We start from the raw sequence: 26,869 nt of genomic DNA, 5'->3' as shown, positions 1-26,869 counted from the left end.
TGGAGCCCATTTTTTATCGTCGTTGTTACGAACATGTGTTTTACATTATTATTACTGTTATTTGGGTTGGCATTATTATTCCTGTTAATACTGTTAATGTTGTAGCATTTATGATTGTAGTAACAATCATCATTGTTATTTTTACCATTCGTGTTACTGTTGTTGAAATTATATTCCTGTATCATGCTGGCTGAATGCGCAAACTGCTGGAGAGAGTAAAGGACAAAAAGGGAAACGTAGAAAGGAACCAAAACAATTAATGCACTGCGGATTGCTGAAAACATATGTAGGGGACTCAGAATACATTTCATTTACATGTTGCATCAGGAAATGGGTGTGTGGTGCATTGTTTTGCAGCTTGAGCCAAAATGGCTGAAGTCCTGTATTTTGACATTCCGGTATTGATGTTTATCGGCTATAACATATTACATTGCTATTTTGAAATGCAAATAGTTGAGGGAACCGCTAGCGGTTTGTAAGCTTATTGATCATGAATGCCACCTAGTGGTGAGAAAACGGGTGCAGTTTACCGGAGACACGCCTTCCTTAACTCCTGTTATAGAGAGTGACGATGAATAAACTAATAAAACTTTTACTGTTAGGACAATACAATGAAAGCGTTCAGGCAATTGAATACGTTTTAATCGGTTTGTCTTCTAAGATCTTAAAATGTTAGTTTCATTACATTGCCAACTCTCCCGACGTTTTTGATTCATATAACTTGGAAACTGTATAAATGACAGGGTGGAAAACTTTTTCCTTGCGTGCAGTCCCATCCGCGTGTCAAATGACAATAGGCCACTCAACCAAGAAAAAAGAGCAGCCTGACCCCTTGGCAGCCACAACTGGAGACTGCACATCGTGTTCACAGTTTAGACACCATTTAAGACATCTCTGCTCCATTCAAAATCCTTAATAACCTGAAAAAAAAATATTCATTGCATCAACTGATGCTATAGCAATTCATGCAGTTAGTTTTACAGATTTAAATGTAGCTTGCTATTATTATTATCATCAGTTTTATTATCAACGACACCAAAACAAGCAATAATAATTATATAGTGATAACTTGAAAAAAAAATATTTGTTATTGTGAGGGTCCAAGTATTTCATCAATGAAATAAGTGATAGTTATAATGCCTATAATTATCATATTATATTGTATATGCCCTATAAATACCAAAATATTTGCCTAATTATATATCATGGTTCTATATTCAGAAATGACCAGTGAGAGCATGTTGTTTTTCAAATTTTGTGCAACTTTAAAGCAGATAAACAAATGATTGTACTGATTACCATATACGCTGCTTTTTGAAAATTCATTTATATGTGGGCACCACAGCATATCAAAGCCTTGTTCTGGCTCCACGCCTGATGTAATTAAACGTTAGTAGCTGTAGTGACACTGCAACCGGGTTTGACAGAGTGCCATATGTTTTCAGAATTGGCTCATGGTGTGGAATTAAATGCTTCTGTTTAACAGGTTCGTAAGTAAATACATCTGTGTATCGCATAGGCTGTCAGCTACGTGCAAAAGTGAAGCAACTGAAGGATGATCCTGTGCTAGCATACTTTTCTGGTGGTAGAGATGTTTGACTTTCATTTATCACTGTTGTATTGAACCTTATTTGTGTTATTTTATGTACAGGATTGATAGTTTCCTTTATTTTGCTGGACGTGTGCAATATGCATCACTTTATTTAGTTGAATGATTTGTGTGCTGCCACAGGTTTGCACAAATGCATATTTCATGTTAGTCATATTTCCCGGCTTAGCCCCATGATTATGATACCTTCACAATCGAAGTATTGATTTCAACCATCACTGGACCCAGTTCGCAGTCAGTAAGAATTTACAATGTGACACTGTATCCAGCGGGTGGCGCGCAACGATAACCCATGACTGACTTGGTGTTCTTGTGCTTTTGCAAAGCTAGAGCCTTGCCACGAGCAGACACCCGTCTTTTTGCCTGTGCACTGATTCACAGGACGTCTAGGGGGTTTAAAAGAGAACAAAACACTTTGACTCTGAGCCGTGGTCGGCATTTGGGTCCTTATGTAGGAGCTAACGCAGGACGTGTTTATTTCGTCGTTCATTTTGCAGGGGTGATTTAAGAACACGAGCAAGAAAACCTGATGAATGTCATTGTTGTTACATGGATGTCATTTAGGGTGACCATACGTCCTCTTTTTCCCGGACATGTCCTCGTTTTGGGACCTAAAACATCCGTCTCTAAACGAGGACGTGTCCGGGGAAAAGAGGACGTATGGTCACCCTAATGTCATTATTGTTATTTGTAAATACAGCTAGCAATAATATTGTCATCATTATGAAAAAATGAGTTCTTATTTTGTAAACTCATTTTGCGCATGCTCTCACAATACCCCTTATTGATTAGAGAGAATCATGCTACAGAAGCAAGTACTACCATATTTAATTCTTCGTGATATTAGGTTGCCATTGGTGAGACTCACTGAGGCATTCACTGAAGAGTTTAGTTGTTTTAGTTGTTTTTAGTTATGCCTTACCGTTTTGAACGTAAGCACGTCACGTTTACCTGCCAATCGGTCTCTTCTCTTGTGCTTGTAGGAGCCAATTAGCAGTTTATTAAAACCACATGTTGCCAATCATTGACATGACAAGCTAACATTTTGGTCTAGTTGTGGCGTTTTGTTATGAACACGTTGACGTTTAACTTGTTTAGCTGATGATTTTTGTTTGGTCTAAAGTTACCTCCTTGTATGTCTAATGAACCACATCGTTATCAACTTTCTATATGCTTTTTTGTTAGGTAGCCTAATGATAATAATAGCGAGCAACAAACAACAACAGCATAAATAAAAATATTAATAATCATCATTATCATCATCGTTAACGATAATTAATGTTATACATTGAACAGTTTATGCTTTATGCTGTTGAATTCATTGGGTCGAAGTACACACTGTTAAGTGGCTGGAATAATATGTGGTTCCATCATAAAAAATTGATATTTTCAGAACTGAGTTTCTATTACATTTACTTACGCAACGAAATCGAAATGCATTATTTGTCACAACTGTGGGAAAGTTAAAAAAAAGGAGTTTATTGTCTCCACCCTTGTGCGGGAGGTTTAAATAGTCATGCAAGGACATGGAGGGTGTCTGCGTTCGTTCGCAGCCATGGGAACCTCGTGTTTAGAGTCGTAAAAGTTATTGCCCTAGTTCTGACTGTGTTACATTTAGGCGCAAAACGAGCGGGGAAATTTCAATGAATTCGATCGTTAAATCCCCCGTGGCGCTGATTGTTGGGCTCCCTTTGCCATAAAGAATCACGTGGTACCATTAAAGCATGGTTTATGGCTTGGGGTGGCGTCATCCAGCGGTAACTGCACATAACGTGTAATCACACTGACGCTGAGCTTCAATTCACGCTCTTGCAGGCTGTGATCCGACACTGCGAGAGCCTGTCTTCGCTAGGCATGATGGAGAAAGCTAAGCCAAGGCACGTGAAAACACAGCAGACGTCTCATGGTAAGTTTTTTTTTGATATAGACATCATGTTACATGTCCACCATGTTATGGTGGTTAAAGTAAGATGGTTTAAAACTGACTATGCTTTTTTAAAAGAGTATAATTTCTGGCAGATGCTCAGTATGTGTGGATGGTTTCATCAGGAACATTCAATCACTTCGGTGTCATTTTTGTCCATGGGACAAGCCAAAGATACAGAGTCCTTAGCTTCCAAAGATAATGCATAGGCAGCTGAACGTTGTGTAACCATGGTGTAAGCTGTCCGCTATGGCCAACAAGTAGCTTATGGACAAGTCCCTTGACAGGGCAGCATTAGCCTAGGCTTCCCTCTGGCAGGTGATGCAGATGGATCAGTTGGCATCAAGACAATCTGTACAAACTACCAGGTGTCATGCTTCATCAAAATGTTACACTTTCTGTAGTCTTCAGTCTTTGTCATGTAAGAGTTACATGCAAAACACTGATTGACAATATGGAGTTAAGGCGTTTAACATTTTACTTTGCCCCAAAGTAGGGTTTTGTCTCGGTGGGGAGGATATGGTCTACTAGCGTGCACCATCAGTGTGAAGTTCTTTTCAGGGGTTACTCAAAATGACAATCTTTGGAATAATTGTTTCACCAAATCCCTGGTTGCTATGCCATTGTTATCCTTAGCAAAGACAAATCAGGATTAGGCTTGGGATGGGTTCAATTTCTAGTTTTCTTTCTGCCCTTTTTTCCAAGCCTTTTTAGCAGTGGTAAGGATGGCTTGGCAGTTCTGTAGTTATATTAGTGATAGTTAATTTCTTAATTCTTCACCTAGAGGTCCAGCCGATGGTTAAGCATCACCACATTCAGTGATCCTGCGGGTTTAGTTCTCCTGCTTCCTTCATGCCCTGACTATGTCATAATCTCAGTAGCAAAAGGGAATTCTGATCTAAAATGAAGCTGTAGTCAATATATAATCCTTTCATAAAGATTCAAAATGCGCATCAGCAGTGGAGGAAGGAACAACTGAAATGTAATTTAGAAATCCAAAGTTAACCTTAACAATGACAGAATAGGCTGTTACGTGAACTTGCGTGCAGCTCCACAACCATGCAGCCACACCTGGTGAGCAGCGAATTGTGGACGTGTGTATGTGTGCTGTGCTGAGGAGTTGTTATTCTTTAGATGGAGAGCGTTTTTGAAGAAATGCAGAATCCTTCCGAGACCCATCACGCAGTGATGGTGTAGAGATGAGTGCGAGGCTGTTTGTTGCTGATGTTGCACTGCTGATAGTGAGTCTGGGATGCTGCTCACGCGAGGATGACGGTAAATGGGGGTCAAAAGTTTATAGACCCGTAACTGCAGGGTACAGGTTGTGAGCAGCGCGAAACTGGGGCTTCATTCGTACCACACATGTCATGTTGGATGCGGATACATTCAAACAATGGAATGAATCCCCAAGAATAACGATTTAGTAGTCTTTCAAAAAACTATTTTCTCTTATTTAATACGTTGTTTTAAAATATACTTTTCACATATAATTACAATGGCTAACGGCAAGCTCCACTGATGCCATCGCCAAATATTGCTTTGTATCAGTGTATCAATTTATATTATATATTGATATTGATCTGTATGCTTTGTGTCTTCCACCTATATGGGCGGCTGAATGGCTTAAGTCCAACCGTAAAACGTTATGGCATTTTTATCAATAACAACATTACAGTAAGAAGGCTTTGGAATATGGACCTTACGCAAACAACTAATGCACATTCGTATTAGTTATTAATTTGACTGCCCAACGGCTTAGAATTGTGGCCAACATTAAGAGTGATTCCCCGCTATTTATGAATTTTGAGCAGGACACGGGCTGAAGGAATTAGTCCGACATATGGGAAAGAACGTCCTTATGTAGCAGACGTCCGCATCCTGTCCTTATTTAAAGTGTTTTTCAAAATTGATAAAAGCCTATGACATTTGAATTGCTTGTATAGAAAGCCTTTTGATAGGCTAACTTCTTGCCAAAATATGCAGTCGAGACTAAAAAAATACACTTTTTAGGTCATTTTGACTGATTATATTATGAACAGTATTCTAAATGAAACAGAAAAGCTGAATGAACGCTAGATGCAATTTAATCTTAAACGAGGACATTCAACTGATTCATCAAGATACATTTTAAGACATCGACCGCCAACTACGGAAGTAAAACAGACTACAGCACTATCCAATTAAATTTTTGCTTTGATGATCGAATTTGGAAGTTCCGTTCTCTGTGCAGCGGTGGAGAAATGATCTAAAAAATATTGATTAAGTGGGCCTATCCAGGTTAGACCTCCTGGAGTGCTCCATTCAAAGTTAAGGACAAGCCACATTGTGCTTAGATTGGACAGAGAGCAAAATATTTGCACATATCTACAAACATTATCACGTGCACATCTAAAGGAGGCATATTTGGCCTTGCAGCAAAAGTCACAGAAGTGACTCAACCTTTATATTCTATTTCTCCATTGTTTTGTCTGGTGTTAGTGGGTGGGCTGTGCTTTGTTTTATAACCACGTATATTCTGGAAAAATTAAATCCAAGTCTGAGGTGAACTTCGGGTCAATGCATTTGGCAAATATGAAAATGTCGCCTCCAGGATGGCCCGCCTTGTTGTTTAACAAAGACTGCCAGTGTCCAAGATTAATAAGACAAAAATAACAGAGGGTGTCCTTCTCGGTCAGTTTGAATTGAGTGCAGTTCCCAAACAGAAGGGATGTTGAAGCATTCAAAACAGGCAGTGAAATGTTAGATAGTGGTAGGTACCTTCGCGGTTCGTGTCACTTAAACTCCGGTTCTTTGCCCAAGTAAACAATCGAATGGATGCAACGGCGGAACTGGGAATATCAATAATATGGCCGGACGATTATTGTCCAGAGTGTGACAATATAGTAGGTAAAGTGCTGCATTTTTACACTTCTTATGGAATGTCTGACTCGGTTGTTTTCTTGATATGTGCTAGGTCAGTTTCACCTTCTCAACAATAACGTGTAAGCATTTTTTTTCATAGCACACACGTTTTGTATGACTACGTTAACATGAATAAAAGATATCCTTAACATGTGAATTCATAAAATTTCTCAGGTGCTGTTAAAGTGCGTTTTTGCTTACGCTGCACAGGATGCGTATACATAATTATCAACATACAGAGTATAGAGAAAACTGGGAATAAAATTACAAAGGATACGATTATTTTGTAATGTGTATCATTTTTAAGAATAAAAATGTTTGGTTTTGTAATGGTAACATCAATAACACCAGTAATACAAGCAATAACAACAATACTTTTATTGGCGATTGACGAAATTAGAAGGCATTTATGTGGGAGTTTTTTTTTTCCTGAAATATGTAGCCTTTAACCTTTAGCAATTAGCGTGAAATAAAATAAATAAAAAAATGACTTGTTAGGGAAGCATGGTAAGGATTCTATGTAGTATTTTTTCTATTTCCAGCCATTTCTTCTGTGTTGTTTTCTGTAGGGTAATATTGTAATCCAGTTTCACGGTATTTATTTGAGTTACTTTATTCCCAATACAGGATTTTATTTGGTTTTACTGTCACTTGTCGTTTATCTGTGCATCACAAGTTTCTATGTGCATTTTGTGCCATTAAATATAAATACTATTTGAATATAATATAACAAACTCGAGCCATGTATTCGTTGTTTCGGCACACAGCTTTTTGCTTTTATTTCAAGATTAATTTTCCTAAAGGTGACTCGAAATACATTATTTCATGCCAGAGCGCAAAGTGAGAGAATTGATTTTTTCTGCATGTCGGTATTAGAAACTTTGTTGTTCAACCGTTACTGTTCGACCAAAATATAGCGTTCAAAGTACGAAATGGAACTGAGCTAATGTTAATCTGCTTTTATCTGGTAGAGCAGCCGTTAAGGTTTAAGGAGGATAAGTTATTTCGCTTTTTGTGACTTAAGGTGTATTCACCTGTTATTTATCAAACAAGTTAATGTCCACTGAAATGTGGCACTAAACCTACCACAAATGTGTCGTTACATTTATAGACTAATATAAAATCATTTTGTTTGCTGCATGTTCTGTATTCATTTTTTTCAAACTGTAGCTTTTATTATTTGTAGTTACTTGCCATTTTACTGGTGTCTCTATTGCACAAAACCAAGAGGAGGTTGTGATTGGTGAGTTTTTCCACGTGATCGTGCTACTTTGCACTGTGACAGGGAATGGGTGGGTGCTGCGTAGATCTAGGCAAACAACAAAGCTAGGAAAATTAACACTTTGCAATTGACAAATTAATGACTATGAATGCATACTTGTTCAGCGCGAGCTCCACTGAACCATCGGTCCCTTCTTGTGAGGAATGCCCAACAGCCATTATCTCTACTCGCGATTACGAAGAAACACCAAGAGAATCAGGCTTCCCACGACATGAGGAGCTGTTTCTGGGATCTAACTACATGGAATCCAAGTGCACCGGATCAAGGTACGACGACAACTCGAGTCCCATATGCAAGGAGGACCTTTTCGAATATGATCACAGTCACACTGAACCCAGTTTCCAGAACCACGTTCCTCTCTGGACTCAGAAAAATGATCGAGGGCTAGTTCCCTCAGACTACAGCGTTTCTAGCTTTACGTCCACCCACAAGACTAATAAACCTGTGGTCTTCCCCTGGATGAAGAAGGTGCGCGCTAACGCTGGTAAGTTTTTCCAGTGAGTGCACTGCCAGTCACTTGCTGGAACGTGCAAACACAAATTACAGCTGTAACCCCATTCCAGCAATTAAACGAGCCCCAAACTGTAAGGTCGGTAATTAAAGACCCTCATAAATTTTTACTACTGCCACACTCTGTCTGGGTCATATGACTTGTTGCATTTAACCAGAACCCCTGGACTGCAGCCAGTTCTATGCTAATCTGCGTCAACTATCATTGTCAACGCTTGAGTAACCTGTGCTGGATTATTTACGCATTTGCGTTTTCAAATAAGACACACAGATATAATTTGTATACATATTTATTGTACACAGTTGAACCAACACACATCAGGCTCGAACCTAGATTCAGACTAGCTGCAGTGCGCCTGGTCCATAACTCCCATGTCCATATGTGATCAATATATCATTATCTTAATCGTAAGGAAGTTTTGCAAATGTTACGTATTCCATCCACTCCCGTTGTTTATTTCATCACTGTTGAACAAATAATGCTTTGTAACAAAAAGCAGTAACATGCTTACAAATGCTCAGCATTAAGAACATTTCGCCCGGACAGATTCCGTATTGCAAATATTTATGTGATAAGTTAACACCTGCTTCTGCTTCTGTTTAGTTGACCCCGGTTACTCTGGAGGAGATAACAAGAGGTTCCGCACAGCATACACAAGAAAAGAACTTCTAGAGCTTGAGAAGGAGTTCCATTTTAATCGTTATTTGACAAGATGTCGACGTGTGGAGATAGCACACGCATTGCGCTTGTCTGAACGACAGATCAAGATTTGGTTTCAGAACAGGAGAATGAAATGGAAGAGAGATAACAAACTCCCGAACACCAAGGATTGCTCTGCCAAGCCATTCCCTGGAACCCAGAACATCAAATCAGCCTCACAGTGCAAGCAAAAGCAAAAACAAGTTGTTTCATCTCCCCGTGCTGCAAGACTATTATGACTGAAGAAACCAAAAAGAACGCACTGGCTATTTGGTCTGAGATTCTAAAATACCTATTTCAGTCTGTGGGAGCAACTTCGGTTTGGGAATGGATGCACCTGGATAAATGTTAAATTTGACTTTACAGTTTTTGTCCCTTTAAAAATTGTGTGGTTGCGTTTGAGTTTATGATATTTGTGGAGAATGACAATTGTCAACTATTTTATTTGCTCCATGTCATAGCAGCTGGCAGTCCGCTGTGGTCTGGTAAAATTTATGTGTTCCATATGAGTAGAGCAAATTTTGGGCCTTAGATATGTCCGGAGGGTGTTGATGAATGAATGACGTCTTTTATCGTCACATTATCTGTATTATCTCAACCGAAATCTCCTCTAACACAGTTTACCCTTGATATTGTATTCCTTATCACAAACATTCGTGCCATGATACGAATCTATCATCTTCCTTCACAATGAGAATTTGTTCATAAGCCATATTGAGGCTCCATGGCCTCTACATGTGTGAGATATTGTTATTCGTAGGATACTTAAGACATTTGATGTTAAATGTGTCTTTCTGGGAATTGCGGGTGTTAGACCGTGACATGCTTGCTCTTATCAGCAGTATATCTAAAAATTCAAGATACAGGTGTCTTAGACGTAGACCCGTTAACTGTCTGCTCTGCGGGTTTAAACAGATGAAATGGTGGACTATGGAAATGTGTTCACAACGTTGAGTTTTTAAATCAGACCTTTAGGCTAATCAACTCTCAACGTTCTGTCACTTGTGGCAGGGGAAAGTGAGCAGAATGAATTCATTTTTATCGGAACAGGAAATGCATTTCAGTTTTTTGGAAAGGTTTTTTAATAGTAAGTCATTCTTTGTCAAAGACGGTGATTTCCAGTTTTTCTTTGGAAACATGTTGCTATACAGAACTTCTTAGGATTGACCTTTAATTAGTTTTGCTTCCTAGCGATAAGACGTTATGATATTTATATGACATATCAGAACACATTTTATAACTATGAATGTATAACTTCTAATGAAAAATATGCTATTTTTGATAATACAAATGTGCTATGTGAGATATAGACTGTCAAATGCCCATTGAAAGACTCAATTATAAAATACAGACAGGTGTGTAGCCTATATGGAAGTGGATTATTTGTGTATTTTTGTGTCTTGTTGATTGAAATGTGTGCTTTCCGTGGATAGATAGCTCGTGCACTGAGCGTCAGTATCTCTGCATGTTATTCCGCCCGCTCCAACTGAACAATGAGCAGGTTCATGGAAAGGCCACAGTTTCTGTCCAATTATTTATTTGAGCATAGCCGTGATCTCTGACCTCCGCTATATTGTTTGCGCCTCCCAAACTCCACATGCACGAAACAATGTGAAACGCTCTGTGCATAAATACGTGTGTGGAGCAGTCTATGTCAACTTTTATGTGATTTAACTTTTGTAAACATTATATAGATTAGTTAACTATAGTTAAAATAGTCTCACGACGTCAGCTTTGATATCTTCTGTTTCGATATTGATGTTTGATCAAAATTAATTTAAAGTAATGGCCTTTTTTTGCTTTAATCGTAATAGTCATCGCCATTGCTGTTCAGATGAAAAGACATTATTGTTGCTTTTTGTAATTGTGTGTTGCTGTTGCTACAACGAGGAATATTGCGATTTAAAGTTTGACAGAACAGAACAAACAGAGGCCGTATTTATATACAGTCGTTCAGGCGGTTTTATTGCATTAGGTGTCAGCGTATCGTGACTGTGTTATCTACAAACTCAAACGTTGTGCATAAAGCACAAGCTGTGTACGTTGCATTTGTGTTTATTTTCTCTCATCTAAACGTCTCTGCCATGAGGTGAGTTGAAACGGTGATCTTTGCGGTTGTGTTTAGCAGCGTCCCGTCTTTCCTTCCAAATGGCAACACTGTATGGCAGATGCACTTGCCAGGGTCCTCGCTTCAAGCGCGGAAGTCCAGAAGGATCTTGGAACTTTGGCGCACACACATCATGTCTCGAGAATGTCCATGTGCCACCCACTTTTCCAGCTGTGTAGTCCATGCTGTCCAGCTAATTTCTTAAAATGCTCAAATTTTCTTAAAGAGAGCAACATTGGAAAGAAAGTTAAAATCACGCATCCCGTGGTAGGTTTTCCACGGGTCAGGATTCTCTGGCACAGATTGCTTATTAACAATACAACGATATTAGGTTAAGTAATGGTGACGTGTATTTTAGAGATCTACCAGTTACGCATTTACAGGGTGCAAAGTTCATTCCCTAAATGATGAAATGAAATGAAGGTCGTTCATGCAGGACTATGTGCAATTGTGCAACAGTGAGGGAAGGTGTGGGAATGAGATGCCCCGTGTATCCGACACTGGTGATTTATTATCGTCGTAAGCGCTTCCGATTAGCGCAAGAGGCGCGAGGTCAACCACATCGCGCGAGACACTAAAGTTACCACGGGGTTCAATATCTGCCTAATTACTAACTATCTATCCATCTATCTATCTGTCTATCTATCTACCTATCTATCTATCTATCTATCTATCTGTCTGTCTGTCTGTCTGTCTGTCTATCTTTCTATGACCTATTTTCCACTGCTCAACAGTTGAAAGCTGTAAAATGTGATTATTTACCATTCCCATGACGGGGCGGTATCGTACGCAAAACTATGGTGTACGAACCAGTTTAAACTATTTAGTTCATAATTGATTGAATGACATAATTTTCCTATCATAAGGTATGGGCCACGTTTCCCTTACCCAAAGTAATGAGTGGCATTTATTTGCTCATGTTGGAGAAAGTCTTTTCTTTGCGCTTTTTAACCGATGCCTCACCTGGGTTCTAGGTAAGTTTTAACCGAGACAGGCCTCTCCGCGATATAAATCTGTAATTTCCAGCGTCAGTAAACTACTTGTGGGAGATGGGTAAAAGAAAGCTGTGTGCATGGTCTGTGCGGGTGGAGGGGTGAAAAGCCATCCAATTGAGCTAATTTCGGACTGCTCTCTACACCATGTTCCACATGCCACCAAGGAGCCCACTTTGCGTTTTGTCAGGTAATTATAAGGCGTTTGATTTATTTGACTGTCAGAGTCTAGCGCGTGGGAGCGAAGCGCGCGCAGCGCAATAGCCACGAGAGGCGACTCAGTGCTGAGTGATCATCGCACCACCCATTAGGGGCTTTCTCGCTGAAAAGCCCTCACATTGTGCACTTTATAACTCTGCTGTGGGCTAAACATTTGCTTCTGCCCCTGCCTTACACCAAACCAGCGTTTAATGGTCGATAAGTTTAGAACATGCTGACGGGCTGACATGTAATTTACTCTGAAATTAGTTGGTTTTTGTTGCAAAAGAACAAAAGAAACGTGCACGTTCACCTCGTTATTCCGACTGAATGCAATGCGGTTTTATTTTATTTACAATATAATTAATTGGGCGATTGCTCTTTTAATGAGTCACAAATTCAGATAAAGGGATTTGGGTTTGACGTTGCGCCACGTGAGTGTATAACACTGCACATTATTGTGGCACTGAGAGCAGAGACCCCAGCTTGCTCGGGGCTGATTGAGTCCGCATCTTCCTTGTGGAGTCGGGCGCGCTTCATAGACTTTTCTTGAGAGCTGGTCTCATGGATATATGTTTTTTCCGATCTGAGAGAGAAGAAGCCCTTGCTTTGGGACGATGGATTTTATTTTGAGGTATTTCCGTTGATTGTTCTGTCGAAAATGTGGAGCGTTATTGTTGCTCAAGGCAAAGGTCAATGGAGAGGCTGAGGAAAACGCGCGCATACACCGGCGCACCCATGTAGTTGCTGTTGTAAGTTGTAGTATTATTTTGTAGTGTTGTCGTAGCGTGTCTGGAAATAATCACTCATATTCCCAATAATTATTGCTAATTGTTCATTGTTTTGCGCTTAAGTCTTGTATATGATAAGATATAAAGAAATGATACTACTTCACCTTGTAATGAATACAAGGTGAAGTAGTATCATCGGTCGGTGATTACTTTGCGAATTTTCAAAATTTTCACACGTATAATTTATTTGACAATATTAGTTAAATGTTCAATGTAATGGATTAATAATGGATTAATTGACTGTTTTGTTTACTAGTCTTCATTGATGCACAGAGCTTTTAAGATGGAGTAATAGGTTTAGAAAACAGTCATAAATTTAACTAGTTGGTGATCACATAGAGTATTTTGCTTAATTTGGTGAGATATTTTGTACGTTTTAGGGTCACTGTGGACTTCATAAACAGATGTACATTTAAGGCCACCTAAAGGGACAGAATAAAAATGACATAAAAACATTGGGATGTGGTAATTCTCGTGCCGCCAGGACTGTAAGGATATAATGTGGTAGGGAGTGCTATCCAGGACAGGCTCGTTCTCATGCGGGTCACAGCGCGTTCCTGTGATTTATGTCTCTGGGACTTGGGACAGCCGCTGTCGCGCGAGCCGCTTCAGAGACTCGCCTAATAGCTTTTCGATCCAAATTCTTTGACTGCTAACTTATTATGATGATAACATCATCATCATAAACAACAACTACAACAACAATAAGAAGAATAATAATACATGTAATGATAATAATGTAGGCTTAGTGTTAATTCTCCCTGAGATTCAACAAAGCTGACAGAAAGTATATGTACTCTAAATAAGTTACATCGCCTGCTATGTTTTATGTCATACATATATCTAAAACTATGTATGTATATATGTATGTGCATGGATGCATGTATGTATGTATATATGTATGTATGTATGCATGTATTTATTGTTAGTATTAGCAGTAGTAGTAGTAATATTTTAGAATATCTTTGGTGGCATAGGAACCTCTTCACTTCTTCACACGAAATTGACCAGGGGCAACAGCAAACAGCACAAATTCTTTGTAATTTCCTCAACACTCTAAATACGCTATTTAAAAATGAAAATTAGATTGTACATCGTTCTTCCATGTGTGCATTGAATATATCGTTATTTCTTTTGACAGATATTCGCCGAAAGAGAGGAAGACTGAGTACTAGTAGGTAAGATGAAATTTTTTCTTCTTTTTAAAATATTTTAGATAGCATTCGGAATTAAAACCTGGCTTGTTTATGGGTCTTAAGTAAAAACAACCATCAACTGTTCGTCCCCTAAAAGTGATATTTCAGTAAAGTGGAATTTGTTGATACTGAACAAGGAGAGGTAGATCATCAAACATTGGTAATAACGTGCCAGGACAGAAACGATGCTGCCTTTTTAAAAATGAATCCTCCTCCCTGAACATTAAAAAGAACAAGACTCTTGTCGATATTTTGATTCATATAGAGGGTTTGCCGAAAAGCCTAGAAGATATTAATCTTCTCTCCTTCTTTGTATAGCAGTTTCCCTCTGGTGCTTTTGTTCTGGAGACACTTAACCCCGCTTTTAAACCTGTATTAAAGGAAACCCAAATCAGCACTTTAAGAAACAAAGTGGTAAATAATTATTCAAAGAGTCTCCTGTTAAAACGCTACCGAAAGGCTTGATAAAACGCTAGTGGGTGGATTTCTGTTGCCCCCTTCCCTCCCACGCCATCCGCAATCGTGGTTTTGTGCTGATAAATGTGTAAAAATTGTGCCTTCTGAGGGATTCTTTTTTTTTAAAAAAAACGTGTTTATTGCCTTGATGCGCAAAGCTATAAATCTTACGTTGCCACTAATGCCAAAATGCATTCTCGTCCAAAGGTGCCTCGCTGGTGCCCCTTTTCGTGTCTCGTTTTTGTTTTAGTTTCGTTCTGTTTTCTCTCTCCACTCTGCGTGCTTCTTTTACCTTTTTTATTCAAGGATATAGCTAACGCCGAGTATAACTGTCATCATATTATTCAATTTTTCTTTGTCATGAATCGAATATTATGCAGAATATTTTCTCACCGCGTGATTTATACATTAAAGTCAATTTGTTAATTATTTGGTTCATTGATTGGTTAAGTTAAGACCTTGATTTAAACCAAGAAGGCTCAAAAAAAAAAAAAACAAACAAAAAAAATTATGCCAACCGAGAATTAAAAAATCCTCCCCTTTCCAACCTTGTAAACAAATACGGGAATACATCGATGTCTTTGGGTTATTTATTGCCGCTTCGGGTCATATTTAAAGTAAAGAGATGTAATTCTCCGTGATTGATTTCAGGCGGTTGTTTTATCGAATGGATGCTTTAGTGGTGCTCATATAGTGGTATTGTTGCCATGTAATGGTGGGACGTTGCACAGTAAGGGCACTTGCGTTTAAAACAGGCTACGGCTTAATTTGCATGATTTTCCATGTCTTTGGTGACGCCGTGTTTAGGGGGAGTTCACTGTTTTCTGCACAGTACTTCTGCGACGACCTGCGTTTTGAAAACAGACCCTGCTGAATGCAATTGGTGAATTGGTATGAGACTTTGTCTTGTCTTGAAACTATGATAGGTATGATACGGGCTCGTTGAGCCGACATCGCTTATACCTATGATTTCGGCGCAGGAATAAAATCCATAATCTTCTGCTTTCCACATCGAAGGATTTTTTTCTTAATGTGTTCTTTACTGGTTACAGCCATACGCACGCAGCCAGTTGTTACCATTTGCGGAAGTTTTGCTGGATGTCACTGGATTTTTAAAAATCGATTTCGACCCTGAATGACAAAAGATGGTGTTGTGCACTGTATTTCGGTTCGCAGGCTAAGGTAAGCAGGCCAGAAATTGGCCATCCGTAGAATACGGCGGAGTCCCAGTGATTTATGACCGCGTGGCTAAAATGTCGGTTCAAGAAGAGTTCACATACTCTAACTTCCTCCCTTGCAAGGCTTCTATTCTGTAAATGTTTTCTTTCAGCTTCATGGAAACTCTTCTACAATAGGCATACATCTTAATTTTGCTCCAAAATAATCAGAATACACTATGAGTTTTTAGAATGCTTTGATAAAATTTTCCATTGCACAGTCTTGGTGTAAAACCTAGCTCAACAGGGTTAGCATTTATACACACTAGCGCAACGTCAGAATAGTTTATTAAATAGCTGTTAAATCATTTGGCTTGTTATCTTATTTCGCAGTACTATAATTGCTAATATTTTAATACTGGTGTATGTATTGATGCAATTTAACGTTCATTTGTATTTAACCAAAAATTATAAAGCTGTAGCAAAGCTGTGAAAATGAATGAGGAAACTCATATAATGTAGTTTAAATGGTCTTCTTTCTTCGTGTCAATGTGAAATAAACTGTGATGTCATTCCATTTTAGTCTCTTAATCTTTATATTAATTTATATGTTGCATCTGACTTTGTTTACAACTGTCAAACTTAAAACAAAGCAGTGTTTAAGATTTCAGATAGCTTTGTTTGTAAAAATGGGACTGCAATGCCTTCTACAAGTGTCTAACAGTCATGAAAATCATTAATTATTTACAATGCAAACCATTAGCACATTAACTATTTACAATGAGAGTGCCCAGATTATTTTCTAATATTGCTTAGTGGTAAGAAACAATGCTATGCATACTACTACTACTACTATTTTTATTATTATTTATTATTATTATTATTATTATACAAGTCACTATTATAAGTATTTACTCTTATTACTATATTACTATATTACATACTGCTACTTCTGGTATTTCAAATAATAGTAGGAGTAATTGCTGTAATAGTTCAGTTAGTTGGTTAATACTTTATTCATCTTATCCGCATAAAGTTTATGCTCAGCTGAACCTCTAGGAGAATAGTCCTTCACGGGCATTTTCATGTTTACTATACTGTGGTGATTTTCCATTTTACTGTCTTAAAATGTCCCTGAAAACATTTAATATTTCCCGCTGAAGGAAAATATTATATATAGCGTGAAAATATTACCAGTCTAAGTAGAGTAACAGTAAGAACATTTCGCTTATGTAATCATAAATTTACAATGTATATTGACTGAATTTACTTTGTAAAGCCACAAGTTACCAATGGTCAATACTTTATGGTGAAAGTGCTGTCAAATACCTGCAAACTACCTCTCTTCTGATAAAGGTGGGAAATATTGTCAGTTGCAGCTACTCATTTTGAGGTGGATGAACCAGACTGTGCCATTTGCTCAGTAAATAGCTCAGATTCACGAGCCCCGCTCACCACAAGGACAGCAGGTTTCCAGGACCATTGACTCCAGCTCCCATCCCGGCCGACTGACCCCAATACATCAAACCCTCACAGTGGCCTCAGACAGGATCCATTATAATGGGGCTGAGAGAAAAGTTCAAGACGTGGTCATGGAGATGGGAGCCTGGTTTTTCAGGTTCCTTGAGTGGTCAATCCATCTTAGTTTAACATATCTGGTTTTGTGTGTGTGTGTGTGTGTGTGTGTGTGTGTGTTGGGGGTGGGAGGGGGAAGCGTAGTTAGCGTATAAATAGCAGTGTAGTTTTTTTCTACAGGTGTGCAACGTATTCAAAAGATGTTGCAACTTCTTAATAAATCTGATTCTGAACTGTGCAAGCTTCACTCAGCATCTCATTCCCATGAGCAAGGTGTCCAGTGTGTGGAACACGTAGTCCAACATAAAATCTAAACAAGTCACCATCACCGTACATATACTATTATTGCTCTTGCTTTCAATGATACTACTACTATTGCTGCTGGTACTGCTGTCAATGCTACTGCTAAATATAAGTATCAATATGAATCAATATGTTAATAACATTAGAGACACATTGAGTGTATTCAGATAAAATAACCTTGTTTATAAGTACCAAGAGAAGGGGCTTGGTGTAACTAATTGCACTATTGTTGCTGTTATCGTCTTTGTTGTGATCATACATGGCAGTACCTCAGTATCAGAAGTGGTATTTGTGTTTCTGAGTTATCAGCCTTAAGGTAAATCCTGTACACCATAAAATGCTGTTCATATTTCTCTTCATAGTCTTTCATGTCAGCGGGCTATTTAAAATAAAGATGGATGGAGATCTTTCCTTGATCTCACCATGCTTCTTGTTACCCTAGATCTGTCTGCGGAGTCCATTGGTGGAGAGACGTCACGTGACCAAGGCTGCCAATGTTACATTACAAGGGGTGTCAGTACCCTGTCAGTTTCAGAAATAAATACTGGGAAACAGCGAAATGCAAAAGGCGACCTTTCACGACAGCTCGGCAATATACAGTGGCTATCCGTATCATGGAGCAAACAGCTTCAGTGATCATGCCAATCAACAGCGTTACCCTCCCTCTCAACTGCAAAACAATCATCTTCGGGCCGCCTGCGCTCTTCAGTCGTCCAGCACCTCGGCCCCCCTCACAGAGGCCCGGGAAACCCCTCAGGGTTGCCTGCAAAATAGTGCTCCCCAGGCCAGCCGCTCCCTGGACATCCCCAACTGTCTCCAACCACTGACCCTGGTGGCGGTACCACCGCCACAGTCCCCTGTCGCTCTTTCACCTACCCAAGCGCCGAATCAATCCAGCACAAAAAACACCCCACACAGCCTGCCAACTGATGCCTCCAGCAAACAGATCTTCCCATGGATGAAGGAGACGCGTCAGAACTCCAGACAGAAAAACGATAGTTCCAGTTCAGGTAAACTCATGTTAAAACATGTCTACTTGCCACTTTATTCACAATTTATGTGGTATGCAGTTTCATGAGCTGTAAATCAGGACTATACTTTGCTTTGGCTTTTAGATGTGACATAGAGTCTATCAAACCATTATATTATATTACATTATTTATTTAGTCAGTTGGCAATGATTCATCTATGGCTTTCTAGTAGAAGGTTTAATGAATATTCAAATATTGATTACCACAATTTTCTAACAGTGGCAGATATAACAATGTATTTCTTACAGAGATTAGTGACACACATTATACTTTAAACATGTAACACATTTCAAACATTATATTATATTCTTGTAGCTTATGATCTGATTTTTTTTCCTAATTAATCAATGGATGTTTCTTGGACTAATGGGGTAAAAAACAAACAAAATTTGCATCAATCCGGTATGCTTGGGTGAACTTGTTAGGGAATAGTTTGCTGATGTTTTATATTGGTAATACAGTGGTTAACACATAACCAATTAGTAGCCTAAAGAGAAAAAAACTTTAGTATGTTTACAAGATGCAGGTCAGTAACCACTCCCTTAATATCATTTATACTTCCCAGCAGTTCTTGTAATACCTTCCAGTTTCCACCTATTTCATTCCTGTTTGCTAAATATTTTCCTTCATGTCCCATTAAAATTATTCATGACATGTCTGCAGAAATGTAAATATTAACAGGAGCACACGTCTTTGGAAAAGGGCCATGCTGAAAGTAAATATCAAAGAATACAGCATTGATTTACTCATTAAAAGACCCATGCCAACAGCATCTTACAATGTGATAATTCTGGCAATCAGGGGAAAGCTGTGTTCCAGCAAGGATTATATATCATCATTTAAACCGTGACAAAATGGTCCAGGGCGAAGTTCTCTGATAATTATTCAGTACTTCTGAGTAGTGTTATTTCTGTCAAGCCATGCCTGTACGGGTTCAGTCTGTAACCTGTATTAGCTGTAGAAATTACGCTTTTGCAATTTCAAGACTTATAATGGTGACTCATGGCGTTCAAAGGACTGAAAAGCCCTATGGGGTCAATTAGCAATCAATAAGATATTATTTCATTCTGCTGTGGCCGAAGAAAACAAACAAAACGCCACTTTACACCCACCTATTGGTGAAATTGTTTAGCCAAAACAACCCGCGAGTATGCTGCACGTGCACAGGTAAAGCCAACGCATGTTTAGTGTTGCTGGCGAAAAAAACGAATTCATTAATAACCTTTAACAAAGTGTAAGAGTGCAGATAAAAAACATTTTGATATACATATTTTCTGGTCTCAATTTAACAAGGGAATTAAATCAGAAGCTTCGGTAAATAAATGGGCGTGGTTTTTCATTGTACTATGCTCGCTATCATGTCATGCTATATTTACTATATTCACTGTGTTTAAACGGGTTATTCAGGATGTCGCTTTCGTGAATTAGTTATTGATCTCATGTGTCTCCTTGCATGCAGGAGAGAGTGGTGTGGGAGACGGGAGTCCACCAGAATCCGCCGCCTCAAAGAGAGCTCGAACAGCTTACACGAGCGCGCAGCTTGTGGAGCTGGAGAAGGAGTTTCACTTCAACCGTTACCTTTGCCGGCCTCGGAGGGTTGAAATGGCCAATTTGCTAAACCTTACGGAGAGACAAATAAAAATCTGGTTTCAGAACCGCAGGATGAAGTACAAAAAGGATAAAAACGGGCGAGGAGCGGTGTCGACCTCTGGAGGTCAGTCTCCGCGAAGCCCCGTGGCCCAGTGTTCGGCGGGAGGATACCTCGATTCTATGCATTCGCTCGTCAACTGTTTACATTATGAGCCGCATTCGCCCAGGCCTGCGCCTTCCAGTCGACTTCAGCAAAATGAATATAGTCTGTCAACGTCATATCCGGTGCCTATGAGCCGCTCCCCGCACGACTGTGCGCCTCCTCAGAAGGGATGTGCGGTGACTGGCTCGGTCACTCCCGAGCAAGACGCGCACCCCCTTCAAGTCAACGGGAACTATGGGATGCATATGCAAAGCAGACCATTGTATGTCACGGGAGGCTATGTAGATTCGGCAGCTAACTCCAGGCCTTCGATTTTTGGCCTGACTCATACTGCTCATTCGTCGTCATCGAACATGGACTACAATGGCTCGAGCGTAATGAGCAGTTTCCAACACCATGGACCGTGCGACCCGCAACCCACATATGCAGAACTTACTCCACATTACTCTCCGGAAAGAATTCAGGAAGCACCCAGGCTGACGCATCTGTAACTTTTCTGTCAGCCGTGGTGAAATGCCCTCATTCCGTCCATTCTCCTGCCTCTTCAATGTTCTCACTTAATTTTGTAGGTGACTTTGTGATGTACGAGCAATTGTTATATCTGGGGTCTCTCCTGGCCTCTGGTATGAGTATTTCATACTTAAACACATTTTAAAAGGTGAATCAGGGTATATGAACTGTGTTTTGTAAAATTATTAAATGTGATTTTTTCCCTATTATTTATCCTAGTTGAAAAAAATTTTTTTTTTTTTGCACTTTCGGGTGGACTTATTGCAGACTGATTGAGGTCTACCTCTTCCTTTAAACCGTTTGTATTTGTTAGGTGTACACCATTATTTATGTTCTGAAAAAATATTATATTATTGATATTTAAAGCATTATACGTAACCGCTGATGATTTCCAGGAGGCAGACTTCATTTAGAACTTCTCGGTGTCCTGATACCTGAGTCATTTGCAGTATACGACACTGTTGCTGAAGTCAGTGTTTCAAGGTGTTTTTTTATTTCGTGATGCAAAACAAGAACCATGCAATAAGATCCCGTTTGGAAATGTTTACTTCTTTATAAAAACCTTTTAAAAATATCACAAATCCTGTTTTACTGTCTCCATGATGCTCCATTTTAAATAAATAAAATAATTATAATTACAAATATATTAACATAATTTTCATCACACAGCGAAGTTATTTCTTTGTTATACATAGACAGTATCCATCTACCCCAACAATTAGACCTGCATAGAAGTACAATACATTATATTATTCATAATTCCATAACAATAATAGAAAGAAAAAAAACCTCACTTCTTATATTATTTAGTAATAATAATTAGATTAGAAGTGGGCTCATATCCATATCTGTAGCTAGATAAATTATACATTATTATACTATCGTTATACATAGACCGCGGTAGTGCAGTAGCAATAGGTAAAAATGCAATATTAAACAGCATATATTTTCATTTTTGAATAATCTTATCTTATTTTGGTACTTTTTAGAAGCCTGTTATGTGATCTATTATTAATTGTCATAAAGTGGGGTCCGTTTGGTCTGAACTGTCTGTCCCGCGATGCCTGTCTTTCAGTGGCGGAGCAGATGTTTAATAGTCCGGTTCCCATCTACCGCTGCGGACAGAAAAAAATAAACTCTGGGGATCTGAACCGGTGTCTGTGAAAGCAAGAAAGAACAGAAAAAAACAATGTTTTATTTTCAAAATATAGCCTTTCAGATAATTTCAAGACCGAGTTTATGGAATGGACAATGAAAGGTGTGTAAAAGGCTGAATGAAATGCATACAGAAAACGTACAGCATAACAGAGATATACACAAAGAAATGTAAACAGCAATTACTGACATATTAAATCACAATATAATATACAAAGAAATTATGAAGGTATTGTTCGTTTTCACGCGAATATAAAGGCGTGTGGCCGAAATATTGTCCAATACAACAATTCATTTGAAATGTAGCAGCTTTTGTTTTTCAGATATAATATAATATAATATAATATAATATAATATAATATAATATAATGTCGATATATTCAACTCGATGTTATTCAAAACTTAAACTTAATTTTAATTTTACTTGTTCCCCATTAAACGTTCTTGGAGTGGTCATTTGCTCTTTCCATTTACATTAAATTTTATTCATGTTAATAAGACTATATTACTTTAGCGAACATATGTGGCTGCATTATGTGAAGTATACCTACGCAACGTTTCTTTCTCAAATTCACATCATTTAATTATAACACGCTCTTCTTCAGATATATTTATTCTGCACGAACAACCTTTATATATTTTGTGTAAACAAAATGCACTTCATTGCTTGTTGAATCATATGAAGCACATACTGATTTTATTTAAAAGTAACAGCATAATAATAACATAACACCAAAATATATTTAACACCAAAATATATAAGCTCTCTACTACACGATGTATACTAATAAAATGATCGGCTATGTGACCTTACGGACAGATTTTCCGTTGCATTAAATCTCTAACAATTCCGGGCAATTGTTTAAACATACTTACAAATGTTCCTCTAATGAGGTCCTCATATATTATTGCCTCAGATGTGCTCCTGGAATGCATTATCTTCCCTGACATATGGTTAGTATGAGGAAGAACAAATCATCCAAAATGTTGTCTCTTTTAATGAAAAATCGTAAAAAAAACTATTTCTGCCATTATTTAGTAATATCACCATACATGATATCCGTACATTGCTGGTTTTAGATCCTCGGTTGGTTTCAGGTCTGAGGAAAAGGGATACCGTGTTTGTCCAAGCTAAAAAGTGTGTGGGACTGAATGGGATTTTTAGCAGAATGCCAACACCCACACTCTTTCCGCACACAAAGCAATCCGTCTCTTTCTCACCAAGCTGGTTTTATCCTACACATTTCTCTTTTTTAAAAAAGATGAACCTTTTAGAAAGGAAAACGCTAACGTCTTTAAAACAAAAATACATTTTAATGGTAGATACCCGCGGATCACGCAATAGTGCTATCAGGAAATGTAGCATATTTTCAAAAATGGAATCCTTATGAAAGAAAAACCGGGAAGCAGATGCTTTCCCCGCTATAAGTACTGTGTTGTTCGTCTCATCCTGGCTTCATATGATCTAAGAGAGAGTTAGAAGGTTTAAATGTGGTCTTAGGGCACGAAGCTGTCAGACCTTTTGGCGAGCAAGATTGATAGCGCGCAGACTTCCAGGGCTCTTTGTTTGGAATATAAGCAGTAAACTGCACGAGGCCTACCACCCTTTCTTCATTTCAGAGAACGGGCGAAAACATGGACAAAAATATCACGTAACACTTATTTTTTATTTTTAATAAGAGTGTGGTTGATAATTCTATTGATATACAGTACCTTCTGAATGCCGTTATAAATTATTCAGAGTGGGTGATCTGTTTAGTAGGCTACTGTAAATTTCACGAGAAGAATTTTTCAATAACGTGGCACTATGAACAACTAAACGAAAATCAGTGGTGAGGTCATTTCTGTTTGCCCGTGGCTTCACCCAAGACGCAAAGATCTTGCGCCCACTGTGACTTCACCATTGAGGGCAAACAAAAGCCAGATGCCCTCTGAAAGTTCTGCGACTATGTGAGTGAAGTGACCATGTGCCAGTCGAGAAATTTAACAGTTCGACTTCAAGAATAGGAATTTTCAAACGACTCCATAAGCACAGTTGTTTCCAAAGAACAATAACTGACTTCGTATCGACATTAACGTAAAGAAACATCAAATGCGGTCTAAATCTGGTCCTTAAAACATTTTTGTGTTACTGATGTTTCGCGTTTTGCATCACCGCCTGACTTCATCATAATGTAACGTTAATATGTCTTGTTGTAAAATGCACTGAATTTTGATCATTGCAAAACGTTGGTACTGTATTGAATAAGTAGAGCTGGTGGTGGAAAGTGGATCGTATGTGTGTCTGAATATACGTTAATCTGACATAAGCATATGATTGCCTCCCCTCCTCTTGAGAAGACGTGAATTGTTGGGTTTTTCTGTCAGAACTTTAAAGATTAATGGGTTACTCCGTTAATGACTGCAGGCGTCATAAGTAGGTGCCGGGGTGATTTGTGAGGTGCGGGGTGTTCTTCTGACATTCAGAAACAATACGCGGAGCACGCCGGAGCCCGCGTGGCGGAGACACAGTCTGCCACACCGATTAAAAAATACTTGTCCGTTCTATAGATCAGCAGTGGACAAATGGGCCAAACTGTGTAAATAAAAACAGCCATACTCGCAGAATGAGGCGTTCCTTACAGACTTTTTGGATCAATCACACAGACAGTGGCTTCTTTTGATTAAACCCCAAATTGTCATTGGGCAGAAGTAATCATGTGACAGGCAATTCGGTCCAATTTCAACCTTGTCTCCATGAATGCAATAGTTTAATAGTAGCGCGGTCCCCACACGGCCGTAATCAGTGATTTAGAAAAAAAACACCGGCAGAGATCTTTATGATTGTTCACCTGGGCCACAAATTTCAAATAAGAACTAACTTTTCAGGACTGAAAGGGAGTGGAGATGAATTACGAATTTGAGCGAGAGACTGGTTTTATCAATAGTCAGCCGTCGCTTGCTGAGTGCCTGACATCTTTTCCCCCTGTCGGTGATACATTTCAAAGTTCATCAATCAAGAACTCGACGCTTTCACACTCGACACTGATTCCTCCTCCTTTTGAGCAGACCATTCCCAGCCTGAACCCCGGCAGCCACCCTCGCCACAGCCGGCCAAAGCAGAGCCTTAATGGCTGCAGTCCGCTGCCAGCCGCGTCTCTTCCCCCGGAGTACCCCTGGATGAAAGAGAAAAAAGCCTCGAAGAAAAGTCAACTGCCAACTTCCACGGCAACAACCACAGAGTCCGGACCCGTTTGCTTTTCTCCGAAAGGTAAGAGGGACAAAAAAGTGGAAAGATATTTTGGGCTGGAGAAATAGGTTTTGCAATGACGGTACGTTGTTTCAAAATTATTTTTATATATATTTTTCGCGGTTCCGCGTTTTTTGAAAAGTTTTGCAAAGTTATGCTGTGTAAAAGAGTTATTGGATTTTCAGACAGGGCTTCCACTGCGTCCGGTGCCAGAGTTTTGATATTTGACAGTAATCAAGAGTGATAGATTGCTGTTGCTCGGCTCGGCAGCTGGTGCATTCATTAGGCTGAAGCCAGGCTGGTCCACGCTTCCATGGCCTTATCCCTATTTTGGAGTTTAGTTCATGAATTGATTAAGTATCTTGGCTAGATTTCTACAAATCTTGTCACCATCGGGAACGTACGAATTCAGCCACAGAAAAGAGCACAATTTCTTGCAGTGGCGGTTTTAAATCTAGACCAAATATATATTTTGTTATTCGTATTATTGTTACAGCTAGTATTAGTATTATTTACTGAAAATATATGTGTGCTCCTGTTTTAGACTCGCCCGAGATTCCTGAAAGCGGCGGTGGGGCATCTCGGAGGTTGAGAACTGCATACACCAACACCCAGTTATTGGAGCTGGAGAAAGAATTCCATTTCAACAAGTACCTATGCAGACCGAGAAGGGTCGAGATCGCAGCTTTATTGGATTTGACTGAGAGGCAAGTCAAAGTTTGGTTTCAGAACCGTAGGATGAAACACAAACGACAGACACAGTGTAAAGAGAACCATAACGGCGAGGGGAAATACAAGAGTTTGGAGGACGGAGGACACGGCGAGGAGAAATCCCCCTACGAGCAAGCTCTCAACAATGTGTCTGGGGCTCTTTTGGAAAGGGAGAGCTACTCGTTTCAGCAGAACTCTTTAACTTCCCAAGAATCTCCGAATATGCACAATGGAGATTCCCAAAGCTTTGCTGCTTCACCGTTAAACAGCAATGACAAAAATCTGAAACATTTTTCGAATCCCTCACCCACTGTTCCAATCTGCGGGTCAACAATAGGGCCGGACTGTGCATCTGGCCTGGACAATGGCTGTCCTCCGGCCCTGGATGTTTCCTCCATACAGGACTTTCACGTTTTTTCGACTGATTCTTGCCTCCATCTCTCAGATGCCGTCTCTCCCAGTCTGTCCGAATCTCTGGATAGCCCTGTGGATATATCTACGGACAGTTTCGATTTTTTCTCGGACACTCTTACAACAATCGACCTGCAGCATCTGAACTATTAAATCTAAAACAAAATGCTTTCATTTCAAAAAGAAAATAATGCCGCTTTCTTTCTTCACGAAATGATTGTCATTTTCCTTTAACGTGGTCGGTTTGCTTATTACCTTATTGATTAGTTTATTAATCAAAACAAGAAGGAGGTAAGTTTGAAAATACTGGAATTAACACTTAAATAGATTTCTGAAGTCAATAATTGGAATATAGAAAAGTAGGCATA

At 39.1% G+C, this 26,869-nt stretch overlaps 3 protein-coding genes across 3 annotated transcripts; all 3 read left to right on the top strand.

The window, feature by feature from the left end:
• Positions 1 to 6,229: 6,229 nt before the first annotated feature.
• Positions 6,230 to 9,165, top strand: LOC118784488 (homeobox protein Hox-A4a-like). The gene is made up of 3 exons (XM_036538733.1): positions 6,230 to 6,419; positions 7,821 to 8,200; positions 8,831 to 9,165. The coding sequence occupies exons 2-3, from the start codon at positions 7,957 to 7,959 to the stop codon at positions 9,163 to 9,165; spliced, it is 579 nt and encodes a 192-aa protein (XP_036394626.1). The 5' UTR covers positions 6,230 to 6,419; positions 7,821 to 7,956.
• A 6,366-nt stretch (positions 9,166 to 15,531) lies between these two features.
• LOC118784795 (homeobox protein Hox-A3a-like) lies at positions 15,532 to 21,096 on the top strand. Its single transcript, XM_036539215.1, has 3 exons — positions 15,532 to 15,848; positions 18,144 to 18,711; positions 20,192 to 21,096. Exons 2-3 carry the CDS (start codon positions 18,261 to 18,263, stop codon positions 20,974 to 20,976), a joined length of 1,236 nt encoding a protein of 411 aa, XP_036395108.1. The 5' UTR covers positions 15,532 to 15,848; positions 18,144 to 18,260; the 3' UTR covers positions 20,977 to 21,096.
• A 3,711-nt stretch (positions 21,097 to 24,807) lies between these two features.
• Positions 24,808 to 26,654, top strand: hoxa2b (homeobox A2b). The gene is made up of 2 exons (XM_036538961.1): positions 24,808 to 25,400; positions 25,924 to 26,654. Exons 1-2 carry the CDS (start codon positions 25,037 to 25,039, stop codon positions 26,652 to 26,654), a joined length of 1,095 nt encoding a protein of 364 aa, XP_036394854.1. The 5' UTR covers positions 24,808 to 25,036.
• The last annotated feature ends 215 nt before the right edge of the window (positions 26,655 to 26,869 follow it).

This window comes from Megalops cyprinoides, chromosome 10 (genome assembly GCF_013368585.1).
Source record: "Megalops cyprinoides isolate fMegCyp1 chromosome 10, fMegCyp1.pri, whole genome shotgun sequence".
NCBI classification, from domain to species: Eukaryota; Metazoa; Chordata; class Actinopteri; order Elopiformes; family Megalopidae; genus Megalops; species Megalops cyprinoides.
This window is presented reverse-complemented; position numbering and strand designations above follow the sequence as displayed.

Excerpts from the sequence above, each read along its gene's own strand:
- LOC118784795 (XM_036539215.1), top strand. The coding sequence starts at position 18,261 with ATGCAAAAGGCGACCTTTCACGACAGCTCGGCAATATACAGTGGCTAT. Across the intron at positions 18,712-20,191 it reads AAACGATAGTTCCAGTTCAG|GAGAGAGTGGTGTGGGAGAC; the intron begins GTAAACTCATGT and ends CCTTGCATGCAG.
- hoxa2b (XM_036538961.1), top strand. The coding sequence starts at position 25,037 with ATGAATTACGAATTTGAGCGAGAGACTGGTTTTATCAATAGTCAGCCG. Across the intron at positions 25,401-25,923 it reads CGTTTGCTTTTCTCCGAAAG|ACTCGCCCGAGATTCCTGAA; the intron begins GTAAGAGGGACA and ends CTCCTGTTTTAG.
- LOC118784488 (XM_036538733.1), top strand. The coding sequence starts at position 7,957 with ATGGAATCCAAGTGCACCGGATCAAGGTACGACGACAACTCGAGTCCC. Across the intron at positions 8,201-8,830 it reads GAAGGTGCGCGCTAACGCTG|TTGACCCCGGTTACTCTGGA; the intron begins GTAAGTTTTTCC and ends GCTTCTGTTTAG.